Consider the following 23,752-nt stretch of genomic DNA (forward strand, 5'->3'; position numbering starts at 1 on the left):
TGAAGATCAAATTTGTGCAGCTGGTACTGGGAAAGGGACCCGCGAGGCAGAGATACCACCAGACACCGCTGAAGGCATGCGGAGGAGCGTTTAAAATCGGGTTAACTTTTCATACCTTGCACTACCCACGTGACTCACCGCAGCGTCCATGTGAACTTGGCCAGAATGAGAGTGAGGCCAGGCCGCCTTCTTTGAGCGTCGCGCGGGAGCTGGAGGGTTTGAGCCATCGTGCGCAAGCGGCGTCTGACCACCCCGCAGATATCACCGACGAGCCATTCGTCGCGGAAAATTCCAGAAGCAGGTCGACAACCGTAGACAAATGCAGGCTTTGGGCGAATGGTATAATAATTACAGCTAAATCAAAGGTTAACCAAGTGAAATCAAGACTCAACCAGGGTGAGCCAAGCTTTCACTTTGCATATCCAGGGATAGCAGAGCGAGCTAAGCCACAGCCATTTTTTTTTTAACAGAAATGTGTTAACCTTCACTTGGTAGCATATACAGTAGCCGACCGTTTTTTCGAACTCCGAAAATTCGGATTTGATAGATATTTCGAAATTTCCCGAGGAACTGCCAGTTGTCCCATACGAGTGCCGACTCACAGATTTTTCAGACTGCTTTTTTATTCTGACTATTTTTCGTTCCCCTCAAGGTCCGAAAAATCAGGAAATTTTTCAAGTCTTTCAAAGTTGGAAACCATCCCACTAATGGCGACAGGCTTTGCTGCACTGCACCGGTGATGTGGGGCCGAACAGCAAGGGGGGAAGGCCTCTTGGGGAGCGCCTCTTATCTTGATTTGTTTATTCAGACTACCCCTGAAGGCGCCTCTCTTCCCGCATCCTGACAATGCGGTCGCCCGCTCAAGCTGCCCTGGTCATCACTCTCCGGATAAGTATGCCCAACTGATTATTCACGAGTCCCCAGTTTTCTGATCAAACGATGTGCAATGTTCAGTTTTAAGGCGAAGCCTTAGCCTCATTGCAGTAACACTGAAACACTTGTGGTCACCCCACCTGATCAAAAGTTCCTCCATCTAAGATAAATACCAATAAAACTAAATGCAGCAGAACAGCTACCCTATATTTTATGCCAAAAATTACACAAACCCTTTAAAACGAGTCTTTTATTTTTGTGTGCTACAGTTACTGAAGCATGTTTGAGAAATGAAGTATTCGCTCGCATTAGAAAAGTATTCTCATCAAATTGCAGCTACTCAATCAGAGTCATTCTTCACTCGGTAATCCCTTCGAAACCAAAAATAATTATTTTTTGGTCTCGCAACACCCCTGCAAAGGGCTCCATTCGAATGTGGGAAACTTAGTGCAAGGGGTCATTGAGGGTGCGGGTCAAGGGCACCGATACGCACATTGAGCTTTTGTATAGTCGATTTGGATACTGTCGCCTCTTAGGCAAGTATGAGCAAGGCCCAGGCTGTGCTCGTTCTAGATAACGGATAGTGTATGGTTCCAGCTCTTTGATTGGCCGAACAGGCATCAGTGCCCGCACTTTCGTAGCCGACATGCCACAGTGACTGGGCAGCCACTGAAAGATAATGTCGTGACCCACTTAGGCCCCAAGTCGTAAATTATATTGCTTTTCGTGGAGAGCAGTTCCACGACAGAGCTGACTGAAGCGACTGAAACGCAGACTTCGAACTGCAGAGGATTGCCCACCTTCGGCACAAGCTTTGCTCAACGGTGGCGAGGCCGATGGCTGCGAGTTCTGTAGTCGGACGGGCTCTCCTGAATTCAGTAGACAGAAACATCCGTGGCATGACAACAGCGCTGGCAGAAGCAGCTGTTACCGAGCCCTCCGTGGAAATATGAGCGGTCAAGTACGTCCCATAAAGGCAAATAAAGGTTAGCTGCTGCAATGCCGACAGATCGTGTTTCTTTAGTGCCTGGAACATCAGGCCGCATCACACACCAAAGGCAAAACAGCATCCTTGTTGGAGGGGTGTAGTTTGATGGAATGCCGCTGATGCGAGCAGCCATTGCCTTTGGATATGCATATTAGTAGATACCCTGACAATTGATGATAAAGGTAACTACCATATTTATTCGATTATAAGGCAGTCCCAATTATAAGGCAAGGGTGCACTTTGGAGAGTCAAAGAAATCGCTATATATATGCCTCACTTACATAGCTGCTACCAGTAGACACTGGCCACCAGATGGTCACTCCCATTCACGCAATAATCGGTGAAATACAGATGGAACATGCACCACTGTCCATTACCTGTATCGAAGTCCTTCAGTCTGGCTGCATCGAGTGCATGTCGATCCTAACAGCACCATTTGAAATTGCAGCAGCCCAATTCACCAAGCCTCATTGGCAGACCAAATCATTTTCTGCAGCCTCGAGTGCTACGGCGCCACTGTCCACTCACATGCACTCTACAAGCAGTGCAGTGTGGGTCTCTGAAATAGGCTCACTGGGACAGAAAATGGCTCCAGCGCTCTCTTTTGTAATCTGCAATTGTTTCATCTGAAACGTTCAACAGTTCCAGCTGAGTGCTGTTTCATGACGCGATAAGCCTCCGATGTAGTGGCCAGTACATATAGTGATAAAACATTTACACATTGTAATCTCTTTTCCACTTTGTTCGCAGAGGGAAGGAGGTTATGAGGGGGCACAAGTGATCCCAGGAAAAATGGCAACGCTCTTTTTATTGTACTGACCAAACATACCATGTCCAGCGTGCACAGTGTCCACAACAGATGCAGCAGCCAGGAATGTTCTGCCTCCTGCTAGACACACACTACACCGCGTAAAATCTCAGTCCCACTAGCCACATCAAGCATTCTATGATGTTATCGCCAAAACACCTGCAAGGTGTGTTATCTTTGTTGTGTGCCTCATCTGAAACGCTGGCTGGCATAACATCAACCGCACAAAAGCACGAGCCTTCAAAGATTCACACGTTACAGCATCAACCACATGGCTTTCTTTCCGTTCAGCTATGCTGGTGCGAACTCAGGTATGCGGAGGGACACACACCCCCTGTAGCCAACGTAACACAACCTTCAAGGCTCACATTGCTTTTTTTTTTCACACGGTAAAGTTGAAGCTTTTGTTAACATGGAATTTAAGGCTTTCCCAGCTCAAGTTCAGTACCAGGCCGAATTATGCCACTTTAGAGCTAACGCGACAGCCATGAGGTTTCAAAAAGACGATGTCTGTCCTCAACTCTACACCAATAACTGCACCTAAGTAAGGGGCCCCCAACATAGGGAAGCAAGAAAGCCTCGAGATTCCATACCCAAATTAAAATTTAGCGACAATGTACCGCATGACGGATGCATGGGCACCATTTCTTGCAGATGCAGGCGTAGCACAACAAAGCAAACAGGAACGGGCACGGGGACAGGGCGGTGCACACTAGTGTCGGTGCTTTCTTCCCAAGGTGCAGAGGGCGACAGGCGCTTGGACTCGAGCTGTGCATTGAAACTACGCTTAAGTGAAAGGGCGACCAATCCAGACTTTCCAGGTGAATTCGGGAAGCTCAGCCTGTTAGGACGCACAGCCAATCCTCTTAGACTTTTGCATGGTCAACCTGCAGCTGGATTCGGGGTGGCACCTTAGTGTGTGTGTGTGTGTATATATATATATATGCGCCCAGGACGTGTGCTACAATGAGCAAGAAAAGCATTCCAACGCCCCTCACAAGTCCAGAGGAAGTGGCTTGAAACTAATTAGCCATACTACCCATAGAGACCCATCATAAGTATGCTCAGTGGTGCAATTTACTGTTTCCTTTAATGCCCAGAAACAAACAGCAACTTCCACGTCTCCTTTCACTGGTGCACATTCTCTCTGTATTGCCACACTGCAAACAAGACAAAGTGTAATCGTGAGGCAAACAGCAATGCGTAGAGCTTCTCGTGTTTAGTCTAAGGTCAAGTTATGTTTGGTTGTCTGTGGACTACTTCAGGCCAGACAAGATGACCGAGTCTGAAGCCTGACTTACTGAAGGTGTGGAGGCCGAGATATTTCCTTATTTGCATACGTAACATCTTATCCGGTGGCTTTGCAGATGAGATGTTCGACAGAAATGCTTGAGAAAGGCGCTGTTTGGGACTTGTTCGCAGTGGCAGCATGAAGGCGACTGCAAGCAGCTTGCCTATAGTTGCACTGCATCTGCAAACACTTCACATTCCTTGTAGCCAGAGTCAACATTAGCTCAGCATGGCAAGCTGTGGTGCTGCTCTGCTCAGCTGGAATGTAAAAGTGTAAAAGATGTGCATGCTCGCTAGAAAACTTTGATGAGCCCTGACTGCTCCTGTGGGCACCCAACCATGTTGAGCATTCGGCCCACATCTTCACCAACGGCCCTCAACCACTGGAGCTTAGCATTGTGCTAGTGACAGGGGAAAGCACTCCTTCGGAAAGCTAATGTGATCGAAAATGATGTGGAATTGCGGGGGCGTGCGTCCCCCCAGGAACCAAGGAAGCAGTTCCTCTTACTCTCCCTCCTGTGGCCAGTTATGTTCGGCAGACAGTAGTGTTCACCCTACGCTTAAGTCCATCACGAGCATTTTTTCAACAGCTGCAAGACTGCCTTCGTGGCCACTCAAACACACTGCTGCAAGCTCAGGAGTGTCACAGTTTTCGCACACGTTTGCAAAGGCAGAATCACAGGAATATATGAGGAGGAAAAATAAAAACGACACAAGCTGGCTGTCAATGAGGCAGCAGCAGCCAGCTCAACGTACTAGGAACTGGCTACTTGAAGCCAGCTGAGTATGGCCCAGACGCAGCATAGCACAGGGAGCAGAAACAAGTCCCTCAGCCAGTCACTAAAAGCAGCTTCCGGCTTCCACACCACCGCAGTCAGCGTCCGAGAGGTCTCCGAGGCCCATGGCAGCTGAAGGCGCAAGCGAACACACCACCACGTGCAGTCTTGCGCGTCGGTTGCCGTGAGCTCGGGGATACTGTCCGGAGACTGTGGTCCTGTGGCTGCCGTTTCCCAGCGACTCCGTGGCCAGTAGCAAAATTTTGAGAGTACAGGGTCCATGCTGCCGCTTGCAATGAGGAGGCCGCTAGAGGACAGACACGTCCCAAAGCGGCTACCAGAAGGTGTAGCCGCCTCCGGCGCCGGTGGTCCAGAAGTTGTTCTTCTTCTGTCCCAACACGACCGGGTTGCCCTGCATGGCGGCCAGCTGGGCCGCATTCGGGGGCACGCCGGGGGGAGGCGGCTGCAGGAAAGAAGGCGAGGTGGCCTGTTGCTTTCCTTGCCCATGGCATCGAGGCATGCATCGTACAGAAACACTGCTAGCACTTACATTAGAAAAACACTGCACAGAGTTAAACGCACACTTCATGCTAAAGTCCACAATGTCAAGTTGGTTAACTTGCATTTGAAGGACTGCTTGGAGTTTGTTTAAACCGTTTAAAAGCATTTTTTTCAAATAAAAGTCGAATTTCAACGGACAGCAAGCATGCTGGGCCCCTACAGACTTTTATAAACTTGCAGTAAGTTAATGGTAAAGGGACAGCCAACCGATTTTGTGGAGGAGTATATGCTCTCTATCCCAAATGAAAGGGCATCACTTAAAACAGAGCAAACCGAAACCGTTCTGCTTCAATGGCAGATCTAATTTTTTAAATCTACCAGCGTTAACTATGCGGCCAAAGCAAATACGTACTGGCAACCACGACAGTGAGCCGCACGGCAACATACCTCCATCTGTACACGAGATGAAAAGCGGTATTAAAAACTTGTCCCCAGCTAAGACAATGAAGTGCAGGCTTTCCTATTACCTTACGCTGTTCTTGAGTCACGTGCTGCAAATTCTTCTTCCGCATGATCGGGCTGCCGTTGCTGCCCTAGGACCTCATATTAAATACCTGCATAAAGCCCCTTGTATCCCTCTGATGATGATTGTGTTTTATGGTGCAAGGGCTTCTAGGCCACAGAGCGCCAACCCTTGTATCCATCCCTATGTCAGCTTCACTAGTACACACAAATGCAACGCTTGGAAGGCATTTTTCAGGGAGCAATCTAAGCGGCTAGGACAAAGTGCGGTTTGGTGGGTACCGAAGGGTCAGCCTCGACAGTACGGAGTGCCATGGCATCTGAAAGACCTTCACAGGCTAGATACACAGGGACATACTGTACAGGGTAAGAATGCGGCACGGACAGGTTCCGGAAGCACTGGGCACATACAAGCTGGAACAACATGCCCTGTTAGGATTCCTCGCATGCATGATGCATAGTTATCTGGGGCACCACTTGGGCATGCCTTGGCCTTTCAGTCCTTCAAGGAGATCCTCCTCGGTTTCACGACGCAGTTTTTAACAGCGGGGCTGTTTAAACTGGAGTTTCATTCGTGCCTGGCATCACTCAAAAATCGGCGCATCAATGTGAAGAGGAGGAAAATGCTAGGCCAAGAAGTGAGGGAAAGCGGCAAGGAGGCAAGGACCCCCCCTGGCAAGTGCGTTGAGTGCATGCCTCAAGACAAAAAAACGCTTCCCGTGGTCGAAATTGAACCTGGGTCTCCCGCGTTATCAAACTGGCATCCATTCGATTGCATCGTACAGTGTATCGCAAAACATGGATGAGGAATTTGGCGGGCGATAGTAGGCACATAAAACCACTTCTTTGTGGCCAAAACAAGCGCATGCGCAAACTCGAGGGACATCTAATGGTAATGGCATGAGAATGCAATTGCGCAGATCTTGTGTGGTTTAGAAAATTTCACCATCTTTTATTTTGCTTGTGAGTCTCCGTGAATCTCCGTGAGTCTCCATGAGAATCAATGTTTGCTGCGCAATCATCGACTACGGAAGAAAGATCAGGGGCGGTATTCTCGTAACTGTCCCTTTTGAAAACGTCCCTTTTGCGTCCCTTTCATCGTGACGTAACTTCCGGTTAAGAGGTGGACGTTGGCAGCATGGAGGAAAGTTGGCAGTAGGTTTGCTGCGCTTGCGTTACGTCACTTCCGGTTGTTGGCTTTTAGCCAATCAGGGCTCGCCAAAAGGGACACTTTTGAAAGGGACGCAAAAGGGACAAAACTCGAGAATACCGCCCCAGCATGCTTTTTCAAAATGCTATGGATGTTGGTAAATAGATATGACACTATGTTAGCAGTTACACCAGCATTATTACGATCTAACTGCTAGACAGTTGAAGACGTAACAGTTGTCCCCAAAGCACTTGGCCCGGAGGAAACAGACGGCTTAGTGACCTGGCTAATGTCATACGCTTTATCAGTTTTTGAACACTAAATGAAACATTTTTTGTTAATGTACAGCTTGCTATACCGAAGTGTGTATTGCTGACCACTCGCTTTAGTGTAGTCAAGAAGCGTTTTCTGTGAACTACGCGCAGGTTTGCAAAAATCCTCACCAACCGATATACCTGTACCTTTAAGTTTGCTTTTAAAAAAAACTTGGTTTCTAACTTTTGAAGATGAAAATCGGACAATCATGGGTCGGCATTTCATTTCAATGTAGTAATTGCCCAGCCTATGCGTCTTTGCAATGCTGTCAGGAGGTATTTCAACCTCAAGAGTAGGGGACACAAAATTTTTAACTGTAACCTGTACTATAACCCTACACTTAGATTCAAGCCAGACATCTTTGCGCAGAGTTAACCCTTGCCACCTGGAAATGCATAGAAAAGAGGACAAGAGAGATGACAGGGCAAGGCTCAAAGTGAAAGTATTGGGAGAGAGGATAGGAAAAGGCAATAGGTTGGTTTCCACCAGGTCGGTCAGACTCAAGGTACCACCTCTTAAAGCGGGGGGGCTGCGAAGGTACAAAACAATCCCGGCTTTCAATCGGCCGCCAGGGTTTCCTTTTCTCCAAACACGGCAAACCACACACAGCCTAGGGCATGGGTGGGTCCAACCCACAGGTGTTGCAAAGCACAACATGGTTCCGAGTGTGGGTACCCCTGAGGAGCTCGAGACTGTGGGGCCCTACTCACCGAGAATTCCGATTACTCAGGAAGGTGCACTTCTGTTCCTCTCTTAAACGTCCATGAATCAACAGATCCGATCAATCCCCATTCATCATTGAACGACAGCCTCCTGGCCCTAATTCAAAGTAACAATAATACTGCTATATTTTTTGCTGCTATGCACTTACCTCTATTTGATTCCAATTTGATCTCAGCTAAAATTTCACTACTTGCACATGCTTGGTCTGCAATACAGCCTAATAGATGCTCTGGGTATAACGCTCCAGATAATATTTGCCCTAAACCATATACTCAATATAAACCATAGAAGTTTGTGGGGATAAATTGGTCGCAGTTAGCACAGGACCGGGATAAATGGAGACCCATGGGAGAGGCCCTTGCCCTGCAGTGGGCGTAGATAGGCGGATGATGATGATTATTATATGGTCAATCTATTCAATTGCACACTCCTCCATTATTCCCACGTTGGCTCAAGTGTTGCTCAAGGTACTGACACAGACATTAGTGTGTGGCCCTCAGGGAATGGGTAGCAAGCGTATGTCCCTGTTCTTCACGTCCTTCGTCCAAATATTTTCACGCTTAACTCTTTCGTTACCACGCCTATTCAAATCGATCACCGGTGATCGATGATTTATATTGCCTATTTCGACATCTTGTAGTCGTTTCTCGTACATCTAATGCGGCCAGTGGTTAGTGTAGGCACTGCCCTTTTAGAATCGCTTTAAATTTTCCCGCTCCGGCGACATTGAGATTTCTGGTGGCGTTTTTTGCGAGCTGAGGTGCGTGTGTTTTTGAGGAAGGGGGCGTGGCTGCTGCACTTGAGAAAAAAGGATGCAGGTCGTGGTTAGGCTGCATTACCATAATTATTTTTTTTGTCAAAAGGCTCCTGGCAAGTCAGATACCAAATAATGGGGTCAGCTTTGTAATCCGACAGCGTTGAGAGGTGATAATTACTTGAAAATGGCCCCAGCTATTCACTAATAATCTTTGGTTCGGACAAAGGGCAGCTTTATTCTCCCAAAGCTTATTTCTGATGGTCCCCCGCATGTCTAGCAAGTGTGCCTGACATTTTCAACCAGTTTCCAGCAGTTTCGGTTTCGTTTTCGCATTGCAAAATTCATATTTGGCGCTACTACGCAGTTACCCAACTACAAGCTCATTTGCCATGGCGCCTCCGTTGCCCGCTACTGCTCCTCAAAACAAGCATGCCGCTCGCGCTTCCACTTTATCTACGCCTTTCTTCTGCGATAGGAGCTTCCGCTGAAAGTCAAACGATAACACCAAGTCGTCGGGTATCAGTTCAGACGAGGAGAACGCTTCCAATTGGCCTTGAACACCGCCAGCTGTTCACCGGCCAGTTTCGGTTTCATACGAGGGTATTTCCGGTGTTCTAGTGTCGCTTCTTAGTAGTACTTTCTATTCTGACAAAGTCTCCAACAGCCTTGTATTTGTTTCTTTTCGAAATTGTTAGGTGGCGCTGCAATGTAGTAGGCTCGTAGTGCTGAACTCGCTTCACAGCCCGACGGCGGCTTGGTGAGAGCTTGCTGGGCATGATACTAGCGCATCGAACTTCATTCCTGCAAGCAGGGCTACCATAGTGAGTCAGAACATGATAATAAACCGCAAATTAAAGTTCTGATTCATAAGTGATCATCAGAACGTCAACAAGCATCAACCAAAGAGTTTGGTTCTCAACTCCAAGTGGATTTTTTCTCATCGCTTGCTTGCCTTCAATATTGTGCCGGTCATAATCATTGACAGGGTGTTTTTACATCACGTGGAGGCTAATTTGGGCCTTTAATAATGTCAAACCACCAGATTTCTTCTAGAGAACTACCCAAAATAGCAAAACTTGAAATAGAGGTTGGGCTTCACCACATGGCATGGGCACCACGTGGGCTAACATTTTCTTTTATATCTGACAAATTGTACTGCACAACTCAATTTTTTTTCTAGGAAGGGTTTTTGGAATGTCTACCTACAAAATGTATATTCTAAATTTTTTCTACAACTGGTGGTTTATTATACACAACTTACTTTTTCCTTATTTTCTTCGACGCGTGGACAAAAATTTCAAATTCGATATTTTTTTTCGGAATCATTATTTAGGAAAACATTATTAAAACTGGTGTCGTTGGAAAGCGCGTGGAATAATCTGCATTTTATGTCACTGCAATGTGTGCATAACCAATATGTATAGCACAAAAAAATGTTTTGTTAGACCCTTCAAAATTGGTCAATTTTCCACGGTAACGAAAGAGTTAAAGTCTTCATGGAATACCAACTAGCTTGTAACCCACAAGCTGGAGAAAAAAAAAAAAAAAAAAAGCCAACCGCACATGCCGCGTACAAAATATATATCCACAAACCTGGTGACGACCCTGTTGCACACATCACACACCAGCAAAACTTCTGCGAGACAGACAACGAGAAGACATCCCTTTAGACTGTGCCATTCAAAATTTGGCCCCTCGTTTCGTTGTCACATTTGTTCTGTCAGTGTAGCTGCTTTTTGTCTGCCAACATAGAGGAGGTAAAGGGAAATCTGCGTCGAGGCACACATCGTTCAGCTTCAGCTGACAACAAAGTTTCCCGCAACCCTGCCGATCTTCAGCGACTGACCGGGATGGTGGGCCGGCTGTGTGTGAAGCGGGCGCCAGCATCGAAGGCGTCCGGCACGTGGTACACGGCCGGCTGCTGCGGGTAGGTGGCCGCCGGGTAGGGTCCCGGAGGCGGAGGGGCCGGGTACGGCTGCCCCGGGGCCGGGTACAGCCGGGACGGGTGCTCCAGTGGCTGCCCCGTCTGGCAGGGGGCCGTGGGCGTGTACGGCGGCGGAGGATCCACCGGCACCATGGACGGGGGAGCCTGCGGCCGGAGGAGGGGGGGCTGAGCACCTTGTCCGAGGGGGCAGCATTTGACAGCTGAAGAGCCGCTACTGCACCACAAACTGTGCGGCCCAAGAGATACTTTTATCCAGGTTCACGACGTCTCGTTGCATTCTGCACTGTTTCACTCTGAACGTACCAACAAGCGAACCAATGTAGTTAAAATATGCCGACTCGATGAAAACATGCCAAAAATGATGATGTCACTGCCTGAGGGTTGGAGTGTGGCCGACACTGGCAAACAAAACCGTGCAAATGCAACACACAGAAATGCAAAGAGAAGGCGGAGAAGGCACATAGCGCCTGCGGCCTTGTGGCTAAGACAAGGCCAACTTCCATAGCCAGTCATAGCCTTGATAAAACAGAAACCATAAACCCCTTGGTTAAACAAAAAAATGCAGTGTTTCAGCCAAGTTTTCGGGAGCTGGGCATCACGGCAGTCGTATCTTGTGGCTCAATTCGGGCGCCATGGCATAGGACAGTGCTGATAAAGGAGTTTGGCACAACAGGGGCTGTTCGGCGCAGGATGGCGCGGGTAAACAAGTTTGGCGCTCAATGGAGTAAATGGCGCAGCTGTTCCACCCCTGCATCTGGGAGGACAAACAGTAAATGAGGCAACAAAACATGTTTGGCCGTTCGCTCCAGCCCTAGCCACCGTTTCAAGTGCCTGCCTCAAGACACATCATCGCTTACGTCAGAAGCACACGATTCAGCGGGAGAATCAAAATTTTGCATGCAATGGTCTAATTTCTCAGTGAATAAAGCATCATTTGCTGCTGGACAAGCAAACAAGACAACCTTGTATTTTGTCTTCATGGCCCCTTTAAAGGCAATGCACAGAAGTTAACTATAAGGCTTGCAGGCAGTCCTGCCTACCGAGGGGGTTCAGGCAACAGCCCCGCCAAAACATCACTCCACAGAGTGTTGCAATGGGAACACAGGCTTCACTTAGGCATCGGGAAAAGAACATAAAGTGGGGCACTCGAACTAGAGCCAAGGGCACACGAGCGGCAGACAGTCATCTCACGGCGTGGCAGGACGAACGGCCATTTGCTTGATGTCGTGATCCCTCGATGCTGGTGGCGGCCGGGCCTTGCTGGCTGGCAACTGTCCCGTGCGGTATCACCGCTGTCCTTGTGTAGCGTGCCTATCAACCGCCACACCCCTTCTACAATCAGTCAATTTCTGATGTCGCTGATAGGTGGCACTCGTAGCCGGTGCAACCTATCAGTTTGAATGCTCGGACGGGGCAACACGAGAGTTCACAGGAGAAAATCCCTGCAGGTTGTAAAGGTAACTAAGAGAAGATTGGAATGCCGGTGAAGGAAAAGCAAATATGGGAATATAACGTAGTACAGCTACTACCTGAAACGGGCAAAATCTAAGTTGAGCTTGCCACTAAGAGCAGCACAAGAATTTAAAAGAGTAGGACAGCATAGATACATTACCTTCTCTGGTGCGATGACACACATCACTGCCCCAAATATAAAAAGGAAACCATTATCAATCAATCGAAGATAATCATACAAGAATATTTTTGTACTGCTTCGCATCGAATTTTCTAAAACTATTCGGAAACTACCACTCGGGAAGCGTTAAAAAACAATGCTCAAAGCTTGGAATCTATAGTTTTGGATATGCACTGTTTTATCATTTTCACTGACCAGGATTCGATTTGCTACAGAAAACTTTGATTGTTCGCCCATCCTTGGAGTGTACCCATTGTCCTCAGGACGCGTTACACATGCACGAACATGACAACCGGACATGCTTGTTTAAGGGGCCATGAAGACAGAATACAACGTTGTTCAATTTGAAGGAACTAGCCTTTGGTAACTCACTCAGCTCCATCCCGGCCACAAAAGACGTTTTTAACTGAGAAAATGCAAGAAATTTGAAGAAACTCAAATTTTGCACTACAGTGTCGTGTTATGGGCACGAGTGACGCAATATGGACTAGCACTAGAACAGTCTTCTGGAAATTAACCGCACGCCAGCATTCAAGTGATACGGTCAAACACAACTAGAGGCCCCACAACGATAGCCCGGTAACGCTCCTTGGTGGCGATTAGGTTAGCAGCTGCCAACCACACAAAGAAGATGCTGTGATGTCACAGAAATCACCGCAAAGTGGCCGGGGCATCGCCACTACTGAATCTGTTTTCCCTAATACCTCCCTTATTTGTTTGGAGTTTGCTTTAAAGTTGTTATCACTGTTATCGGGACAATGCAGCCTTTTTAAAATGAGCCAAACTTGTACTCTGTCTGCACGGCCCTCGAAGGCGACTTCCAGGGCGGGCGTCCCCTTGACGAATGTGCCAGCTTCTTACGTGCGAGTAAAACAGGCGTGCCACCGGGGCGGCCGGCCGCTTCAAGATGCCCAGGTGCCAGAGACAAGAGCGCGGTAGCCAGCACTCCAAGCAGGGCTGGCACGGCCCATACATGGTCGAAGGTGTTCTGTGGGGCCCGCTTTACTGCGAGACGAGACGCCCCCGAGAAGCGTGAAAAGGGGGAACCTCAGTGAAAGGCGTTAGTCACGGCGATATCACGAACCTACCAAAAGGCCGTTTTCTAGCACAATAAGCGCTGCTAGCGGAACTCCAAAACACGACTCATTGGTTTCGCTGTTCCTGTAAATGAACCAGAAAGTAACTGGGTCGATTCAAACAACGGTTGTGTTCTAGTGGGCGCTTGTAACTAACAAGACCGCCTACAATTGAATTTAACCAGATTTGGGAGCGAGCATCACCATGGAAAGTCAGCCGATTATCTAACAATCTGATGGCGGCCCTCAGCAAAAAGCGCACACGGACAAATGGCTGCTTGAATTTCCTGCTAGAACAAGCACTGGGCACCGCACCCTAAGCTTAAAAGTGAGCTTAACATGTGATGTTGCGCAGACACACATTGTATATAGAAAGGAAAGCCGGCAACCAAGAATGCCAAGGAGGGCATAGTATAAGTAGTCTCCATTTTTTTTAGTAGAAAAAGATGTTGAAATGTTCAGAAGGAGGGGGCAACATGCTCCCAGAGTGGAGAACGAAACCACGACTTCATATTACAAGCCCAGATAACCAACTTACTCTGCTATCTGGGTATTTTCTACAACTTTCTTAACAGAAATTAGAATCAGTCATGGGCACGTTACCAGTAAAAAGTAACAGTGTTACAGTCACAGTTACCTAAGCCAAAAAAGTAACTCTGTTACAGTTACAGAGTTGCCAGAAGTAACTTGTTACACTTACAGTTACTACGAAAAAGTAATGTCGTTACTTTTCCGTTACTATGCAAAACTAATCGATCACACACCAAATGATAGAGTCTATTCAATACAAACATACTAAGGGCACACTCAAGCCCAATGCTAACAATCGCTGTGTACGCCTCGTTTTCTTGCATCAGCTTTTTTGTTGATGCACCCTGGGTGCCCTTCCCCATTCTCACTGTGCCCCTGTGCGGCCGTCTTTCTTTAGAAGGGCTGGCAAGCTTCCTCCTCGACAGAGGTCGAAATGCCAGTTTCTTTCTTGCTCAACTCAAGATGAAGGAAAAATTTTTAAGAAATCACCTTAAAGACTGACCTCCAACCTCGGTCTTCTGCAAGGAAGGCAATCCTTCTAGCAACCTCCTCTCCTAAACTGTGAGGCAAGCCGTGTTGTGGAAGGGTGAAAAGGAGAGAGGATATGCAAAGAAGGAAGTTCGAAAAAATGCAAAGCCTGAACGGTACGTCGGCCTTTAATGAGCACTGCGGTGGATAATTTCTTTATATAAAAATGAAGTAATTGTAACGGTGTTTCCAATTACAGTTACCATGTGAAAAAGTAACACTGTTACAGTTGCAAGTTCAGTTACAAGTTCCTTTAACTTAAAAGTAACTGTTACAGTTACAAGTTACTGAAAACAGTAACTACTGGTAACGCGCTACTAGTAACTAGTTACTGTGCAAGACCGATTTGAATGAATAGCCACTGCACCATCCACCTCATACATGTGCTATACGGTGAAATAAGCAGGCTATTATAATGCTGCAATTTAACATGCTGAGCTAACTTTGACAGTATTGTTTGGCAGTATGCGAGTAGCGGGACGCATTATGTGCACAACGCATGTTTTAATTAAGCACATAAGAAGCCAAGCTGCGGTGCGTTGATTACCTGCATCACACACTGTTTTGTCTTTCTAGCCCTCTGAAAGCGTAATTCCCTGCTCCTTTGGCGACAGCATTAGCCGCAAAGGACGGGACCTCCTGATTGTTCCCTACTGATACGAATAAACGACGCCCCAAATGATTGTTCACGCTGCGATTGACCATCTAATGTGCCATTCTATGATTAGTGGGCTGGTAGGCACCCATAGCAGTGAAAAAAACGTAACATGAAAATTTCGTGTCAGTACTCCTAGTAAGAATGCTTAATGAGGCAGCATGCAGCATGGACAACGGTACTGCATGCTACAATGCCAATCAAAGAAACCTGTTATGCTCAAACTCCAGTTCAATCCTGTTTAATAAAAAACACAATTGTTCAGAGCAACAACGTTGCAGTCGATGTCCACAGGTCCACAATGTCCGCAAAGGCACAATAGACAATACATTCAGATACACGGCAGGTTCATCGATAATGGCCTGTTTGGATATGGTGTAAAACCAAGTGAAACTCTCTCTGTTGTTTCAACAAGGAAGGCTCAAACAATGCACCTGTTGTCACTGTAGATAAACAGAAATCTCGCTTGAAAGCGACGAGAGCCAGATATTGAAGTTCTTTCAGATGAAAGGGAAACAAAGACCTTCCAAAAGAGCAAGCCTTCATGTAGCCTTGCATGATGAGTAACAAAGACAGTTGGGGATGACCTGCATGTCAGTATCAACACTACGCAAAACATTGGCGGATTGAATACCCATTTCTACTGGTCTCAGTGCAGCGCTGCATCTTTAGCACAATCGAAGCAAATGAAACTACAAACAAAACCTCCATGAATAGAACCATGAAAAAATTTCACAAAACTAGTGCCCTGTACATTCTGCGTTCTGTTTAGAAAACCTACCACCACCTTGATGGTGGATTGACCTCCTTATTTTTCCCCCGGTTGCACTTCAGCCTGTTCCACATATAGCTGGGGGTCAATGCATTGTCGAGCCTCTGGCCATCTCTACCTTAATGACAGCAAGGTTATAAGGCACAAGTTAAAAGCATAGACAAATGTACAGAAGGAAGGAGCAGTTGTGGCTAGTTCCAGTCAGGTGCAGGGAAAAGATGTAGGTGCCAAGAAGCAGCGGCAGTGGATACAATGCACGTGCAATGGCACGCTTGCGAACGTATTACAGTAACCCGCAGAATGCGCACGGCGCAACTGAAAAATGGCCATGAACCGCAAATACGTGGTTTTTACAGTGTTTTTCTAATACAAGTGATGACCGAAGGTGCGGCTCCACTGGCAATGAGTGCAGGCAAATTTCAAACTGTTCGGCACGCCCACGACACACAAAGGCACCGGTCAACGACACCTCTGCAAAGTGCCTTCTGAGCCTCAGCAACTTTGTGCACCAAGCAATAGGTCAGGGCAGTGGCTCCTTTTTTTTCTGACTCTCTGTTTGCGCTTATCTGTCAGGACCTAACTGACGACCACAACTGACAATGGTCACAACTCACAATGCATTCACGCACCCCCACGTGCCATCATGCTGATGTCGCACACATTGACGTGACATACTAAAGTATTAACATTTGCCTACACGAGGTGTATTTCAGGCTTTCAATGTTATCTGTGTACAATTCTAGTTCCCACCACAACAGTCTTCCTGATGCTCCAAATGCGCCTATAAAACACCTACACACTAATGGCACGAAACTGCAGGCAAGCTTTACGCAGCACAGTGTACTAAGACGCAAATACACAGCCACTGCGCCATACCAGCTGTTTGGCTAGGTGTGAAGAAAATTCAGCTATGTGTGTATATTATACATTTTATAAAAAAAAAAAAAAGGTGTGTGCAACTGCTTTGTTTCGTGATTTTGTAATACTAACAGCCATTGTGTACGGAACCACGATCCATTGCTCTCAGATATTTTCTCCAACAGAATGAGCACCTGCCCTGCACGTCACAGCTTGCACATCGAGCATTACACACTGCCCCCCCTGTGAGTGGGAGGCGGCACTCAGTATTGATTTAACCGATGCATAATCCTCGGCTGCGAGGAGCCGTCTTTGGCTGCTTCCCGCTATCAGCTTGGCCGCACAGTACCCACACGTGGCGGAACAAGCGTTTCAGCTCGGGGAATGGCCCGGCAGACTGATAACAGGGCACTTTACCGACGAATTTTATCAGCACTTGCCTAACTCGGCAGATACCCAAGCTTTTTTTTTTTTTTTTTGTTCTTCTCTTCTGCATGAAGACTCATCGCAGTAGAACTTTGCTTTTGCAGCCCTGCAAATCTACTGCACACGTCATGGCATACAAACATAAAATGGTACATGCTATTCATTACGTGAGATTCCCTGTCCACTTCGTCATTCGCTGCACAACTGCAGCTTTAACTTCTATTTTGCCCAAGAGGCCCACGTGTCTATCTGCAAGCGGTGCAAGCCGCTGGTATCAAAGCGTCACACACACTGAGGAATCGGGGGAAAACAAAAAAACAGTTTGGCCCCCAACCCACATTCGCCCCAATTGATGCTGTTTGGGACAAGCCCTAAAATCCCTCTGCAGACACTGGCAAGCACAAACCCCATGCATATAGGCATGGGTCCGCAAGATAGTCAAGAATTTCTGAACAAGGGATGTTAGTCCTCTTCACTGCCTTCGGGATTTAATTTAAGAAAAAAAGGGAGCTTTATTAAGGTCTGAGGCCATGATGGGAATGCACTCCCAAATTAACAGTTTCTAGGTCCAGCATTTTGGCTGGACATTGATATCACCTGTTAGGCTTTTTCCCCCCATTTGCAAAAAAGTCCCACTTGGCTTTTTTGAAGCTTCATAGGGCCATCCTGAAAATTTCTTTTTGTTCAATTGTGTAAAAACCGATTTATCATATCAATGGGCCAAACACATATTGGAGAATAAAAACCTAACTTATCCTTAAATCCACATTATCCCCATAGCTGTTAGATAGGGTGAAACCCTGGGAGTACTTTTTAGACATTTGTATGTTACACACATCAGCAAAGGCAGGTCAATAATAGTTTGAATGAATGAATTTATCGTCAAGAAAAAAGGAAAGGAAGTTCCACCAGCAGGCATAATTTGTCACAGCTAGGGGAGGACACTGAAATGCCTGCTGGTATGGGGAAGGGGATGTCAGAAAGGTGGATTCTGCTATCTACCTTTCAAAGGAGAGATAGACTACAAGACATTAAAAATGAAAACACACACACACACGCACGCACACAAACACTCACACCAAGAGAGTCGGGGAAAAACAACAGTCGCTGGGGTGCAAGAAATCAAACACTTATGACACCATAAAAAAGATGCAGTTAGCCATCACACAAGAAAGCTGTCCAGTGCATAAAATGCAAAAATGAAGGTGCCCAGCTGTGCAAGCCCGTGAGCAAGAGAGCCAACATCCTTAGCATTGTGTGTAGAGCCCGTATTCATTTTTGGGTACTTATGAGCACTGCAGCCACTATTCCCACATGAATACGTGGCACTGGTGTACAAGAGGAGGAGGAAAAGAAAAGGCCAGTCGCCCTCCCTGTCATAAAACACAGACCTCCAATATGCATTTTTCAGTCACAAGCAATGCAAAGGGCTTTGACCACTTCGATGTCTGCTTTCACCCCAACAATCAGGCATTTTGCAGTGGCTCTAAGACGGTTATCATATGGTTGTGCAGAAAGCGCCCACTCCATTACGAAGCATTTTTAAAAATATTTCGAATTGATTTGTTTTTTTTTTGTTTTTTTTTTTCACTTTTTTCCACCGATGTTCTCCTCCCCTCTCTCAAACGAAATTCACTGCAAAACTAAACTTGTCTATCAACAAATTGGACTAGGCTAATTGCCCACCTGGACATGCGCCTTAAGCAAGTATCAGCACCGTGTTGGTGACATTTCTCAGTCTAGTTCTGCTTAATTTTCTGCCTCCTGGACTTCAAAATGACATGAAGTTTACTTTGCATCAGCACAAGATTTCTGGCCAAATGGTTCTGACTCCCAACCTGGAAACCTCTTCAATGCCAAGCACTGACCAGTGTTCGATTCCTAAAATGTGTGCTAAATCTTCCTGTGGACCCACAGACAGACTGACATACAGGATGCCCAGTTTTTTTTTTTTTCTGTGTGAGAAGCCCAAGCAGAGCTTTCGCTTTGACTTTAGAACGACAACCGTACCTTCCTATTGGTTTTTTATGCATGTTTATCACAAAAGAGGGCTGGTAACAGATAAAAAAAGCCCACTTGGCAAAAATCCTGAACATCATCAGGGGCGGTATTCTCGAGTTTTGTCCCTTTTGCGTCCCTTTCAGAAGTGTCCCTTTTGGCGAGCCCTGATTGGCTAAAAGCAAACAACCGGAAGTGACGTAACGCAAGCGCAACAAACCTACTGTTGACGCTCACTGCCTAACCGGAAGAAAGTCACCATGAAAGGGACTCAAAAGGGACGTTTTCAAAAGGGACAGTTACGAGAATACCGCCCCAGTGCTTGTGCATCCCCAAAGTTTTTCCCAAACACAATGCTACGTATTACACACGTACCTGGTGCCACACGCACAGTATGAACTAAAACACTATCTGCTACGGCAAGCCTATTCAAAATGCAATGCCCCTTGCATTTTCCCATCAGGGCGGCAACTTTATCAGCCCTGGCACACATTTGTAGATGGCCTGGAAGTGTTTTTAAAGCAAATGCAGTGCAGCTAAATTTAAGTGCCCCGTACAGACATCGTGCCTAGCAATACAGCAGCTACTGCTGCTTTTCCGGTAGAAACAAGCACCACGAATGCCATTATGCGACAGAGCTGTGGATATGGAGAATAGGTAGAACTGTTTTTCCAGGTCGCTGGCTTATTTGGTGCTCCGTCTATGTCTTCCAAAAGGGACTCACATTCACGTTGGGTCTGCCCTGGGGCAGCCTTCGGCAGGACGTGCTCACTCATCAGTGCACAATGTTGCCACCGTGTTTGAACAGAGCCTTATGCAAGCATTCACCCTATGCTCAGGCAAGAGTCATTGCTTACAAGGTGCCAAGATTGGGTGCAGAGAAAAAGGACAGTTGTCTAGGCCTGGTATCAGAAGGCAGAGTGCCGAAGGGCTTTAGCTGAAGCACACAATTTGTTGTACACTTCAAATACCCCACAGCCCACGGGCAGCACCAGCTACCGATGGGCTAAGGGGCACGCTGTAGTGAAGAGCAACAGATTACTCTAGACCACCCGGGGGCTTTAACGCACGCGGAAATCCCGACAAGGGTGTTTTTGAAGCGGAACCTCCAAGGCTGACACCCCTAAGCGCAAAAACCCAGTGGTCTTACCATATGTCCACAGAGTGGTGCACAACATGAAAAATGTAGCCAACAGGAATTGGGTGCCAGTAGTGTTTTCTTACCCTCGCAAGTTGGCTAGCTTGTGCCCCCAAGATCCTCAGAGGATCAAACAAGGCCACAGCATGCCTAAAGAAGCATGCCACACGGTTTGTGCAGTGCGCTACTGGGGTTGTATACTCTATAACGCTCACTTGCGGGAAGGTATAGTATGTGGGCCGGACCGGCCGACAGGGTCACATCTAGCACACCGTTGTTGCGCCTGTGAAGACAAGCCAAGTCAGCAGCTGGTGAATGAAACAAAAGTGCCGAGCAGAAGCTGAGAACGAGTGGCCCACCAGTCGATAGAAGCCTTTTTTTTTTTTTTTCGTAAAAACCATGAAAATTGTGTGAGCGAGCCTTCTGGTACGTTGTACAGAAATGAGTTCAGATTTTCGAACAGGATGGTGCATTGATAAAGAAACAGAAAAAAAAAAAGGCTGCTTTGTGCGCATGTGTAATAAACGGTATATATCCATGTTCATTTTTTTAGTAAAGGTAGTTGCAAGTCTGCACCCGTCCTGTCCCCTTTGTACTGGTCTTTGACACGCAGTGTTTTCTCCTATTAAAATGCAGTACCAACTAGCCCAACAACACGCTGTACTGGGTGTTTTTGTTGTTCACCTTGGTTAGAGCAATGGCCACCGTGGCCAAGACGAAACCCACAATGTCCTAGTGCTCCGCAACGCAATGCCTTAGCCACTGAGCCACCGTGGCAGGAAAATACCAATAGGTTTTCTGTTCCATTATATCCCGAATGAGACATGCCCACTCGTTCCCCCCCCCCCCCCCCTCACCCTGGATATGAGGTAATTTCCAAGCAAGAAGGCACATGGGAAACGTGTGCGTGACTTGTTGGCATTATGCTCCGAGTAGGGCAGCAGCAAGTACAGCCATGACGTTAAGTTTAGAGACCACAGGAACGGTCGCCAAACCTAGCTGCTGCACCACCTGGTTGTGCAGCGCCTGCTGTAGAGACCCGCACACTGCGGAAGCGTGGCCAATCAGTATTGCATGCATGCTGCTACCACTTGCTTCAATTACCATTGCCTCTTTGACAAATCGGTGCCAGAACTGCGCTGGTTAGGGAAGCACTGTCATGCAGCGCCCTATCTCAGAAACCAATTTTCGTCCGTTTCAATATACATTGCAGAGAAGTTAAAAAAAAAACCTATAAGCACAAGCACAACAACTCTGCCTGTGGAACTGCATTACTAGCAATTGCACAAGCATACAGTTTCCACAGAAGGTGCGTTGAAAAGCAGCCTGAAAAGGCCAGTGAGGCCGCCTGGCGGCAATTTACGAGAGCGTGAGAAAATAGCGACGGAACGAGCGATGGTGGCAAGGGTGCTATAGTAGAAGCATTTTTTTTTTTTATACCTGAGCAGGTTGCACCGGTGCAAGCAGTGCACCGTTCATTTCATTTCATTTTAATAACTGATGATACAGGTAGCACTCGACACTGGTCTACATGACACTGCACTAACCTCCACCAGTTCAGGTAAAAAAATGCCCCCATTGATCTCGACTGCAGGCACCGTGCAACTAGTTGGAGCAGCGGTTAATTTTGGCCACCGATCCTGTGGTCCGTAAACTAAAGCTCGTGGCTTTACATCCTCCATTTCACAAACTTAATGTGAACAGTAATGTGAACCTTGGGGCAATTTGGTAGGTCATGAGACACTCCATAGCTGAAAGTTCTGGATAAGTTCACCCCCGTAGGTTCATTTATTACGCTCTAGAAATTTGTACACACCAGAATTATCGTGTCACCTTATCAGCCAGGAATCGAACCTGCAACCTCACATGCAGTAAAATAAACTCAGTACACCATTGCCACACGGTGTACACTACGTTCCCCACCTTAACAGCTGCTCCTGTGACATCGCATTTCTATTTTACGGGTGATTCAAACGGACTTACAGACAGACTGACATACAGGATGCCCGGTTTTTTTTCTGTGTGAGAAGCCCAAGCGGAGCTTTCGCTTTGACTTTAGAATGACAACCGTACCTTCCTAGTGGTAAAGTACAGGCGATGTGCTCTCTTCAAGCCCTGTGCAGGCTAACATTACTGGGGCTATTGCATTTACAGTTTCGGACTCACCGCGGACAGTACGCCGGTAGTCCCTGGATTCCCCAAAGCCATAGGGATACTTGGGGAAATCGAATGCCGGACTGCTTCTTGGGGAGCCCGAGAGTACATCGAAGAGCCCCACTGTGTCGCATTAGGTGATCTCCCACACAGGAAGCAAGCAGGCTTTGCAAACAAATCACGACGGCTTTCACAGGCAATTAAGGTCATGGCATGGAGTGCACCGTGCCAATTAAGAACGCGCATCTGCAATCACGTAGTTGAGCACTGCGCGACATGCCCTACGAAGATGAACGATGAACCGTACGAGTTTGAAACGGGCGCAGCATCGAGCATTCAGATCGAATGACGTTCCCAAGTTGCAAAAAAAAATAAAAAAATAAAAAGGTACCACTCGCACTTTGCGAGCCGTACTTTCTCGCCTTGATGTGTAGCCTGAGCAGGATTTTTTTTTCTTCTCTCCCTGCATACGTCGGCGACCCAGTTCCTAGCAGTGCGTACGTCAGCACGAGCACCCTCTTCCGCTTTCCGCGCAAAGGACAACGTTCGACTTCCCCGTGTGGGGCAAATATAGCGGCGGCCAAGGGCGGCGAGTTGAAGGTCCCCCCGATGGACGCGCGCGTTTGGCGCCACCGCTTCGACCGCACTCGTAAACAGCCTGCGCCCACAACCGCCTCTCGCAGGGTTCCCGCTCCAGCAACCGCGAGCATTGCGCCCCGGGTAGACGAGTATAAGCAGCAACATACACGGCAACACTAGCCACAAGAGACGGTAGGACAAGACGCCTGAAACGACGACACGAACACGTAGATGTGGTCGCCTCGAAAAGCGTCGACACGGCACTAACCTGGGGGTAGCCTTGCTTCTGCTGCGGCGGGGGATAGTAGCCGCTCATGGTGCGTCAAGTAGCGTCCCGCCTTGGAGAGAAGCTGCTGCGATCACGGGGACGACGTGGATCTAGGACCTCACGGAGCTCGACGCGACGACCAGGCTGCTGTCTGTCGCTGACTGCGCTGCGCTGGCTGCGCCGCGGTGATTGACGCCAGGGGCGACGCAGCAGCCGATAAACAACACGCAAGGGCGCGTTCTGGCGAGCACATGCGTCACGTTCGTCCTGTGACCTGTCAGCTGACTAGTGACGTCGCTGAAATATAGAGACAAAAAAGAGACAAAAAGTATCACAAATTAAAACGTTTTTTTTCATAACACTTCGGCGTCATCGGCGTCGTATTCAATCTTTCTGCCATTCCGAAACCAGAATATCTCTGTCCAAAACCCTTGTGAGACTCAAGGCTGCTCAAGGTCCAAAACGCTCCGGGAAATCGGAGGGATTAA

General features: G+C 47.5%; 1 protein-coding gene across 1 annotated transcript; it reads right to left on the minus strand.

Moving 5' to 3' along the window:
• Positions 1-2,642: 2,642 nt before the first annotated feature.
• On the minus strand, positions 2,643-23,518 carry LOC144138385 (uncharacterized). The gene is made up of 3 exons (XM_077670646.1): positions 23,265-23,518; positions 10,550-10,792; positions 2,643-5,198 (listed from the first exon to the last, which is right to left on the minus strand). The coding sequence occupies exons 1-3, from the start codon at positions 23,310-23,312 to the stop codon at positions 5,070-5,072; spliced, it is 420 nt and encodes a 139-aa protein (XP_077526772.1). The 5' UTR covers positions 23,313-23,518; the 3' UTR covers positions 2,643-5,069.
• Between the last annotated feature and the right edge of the window lie 234 nt (positions 23,519-23,752).

The sequence above is a fragment of the Haemaphysalis longicornis genome, unplaced genomic scaffold (assembly GCF_048455015.1).
Source record: "Haemaphysalis longicornis isolate Haplotype H1 unplaced genomic scaffold, Haemaphysalis longicornis Haplotype H1 scaffold_1, whole genome shotgun sequence".
Classification (NCBI taxonomy): domain Eukaryota; kingdom Metazoa; phylum Arthropoda; class Arachnida; order Ixodida; family Ixodidae; genus Haemaphysalis; species Haemaphysalis longicornis.

What these genes read in the sequence shown, in the direction of transcription:
- LOC144138385 (XM_077670646.1), bottom strand. Translation starts at nt 23,312, where the DNA reads ATGAGCGGCTACTATCCCCCGCCGCAGCAGAAGCAAGGCTACCCCCAG. An exon ending in AGAAGCAAGGCTACCCCCAG is followed by an intron (nt 10,793 to 23,264) that starts GTTAGTGCCGTG and finishes CTCCGGCCGCAG; the next exon opens with GCTCCCCCGTCCATGGTGCC. An exon ending in ACAGCCGGCCCACCATCCCG is followed by an intron (nt 5,199 to 10,549) that starts GTCAGTCGCTGA and finishes TCTTTCCTGCAG; the next exon opens with CCGCCTCCCCCCGGCGTGCC.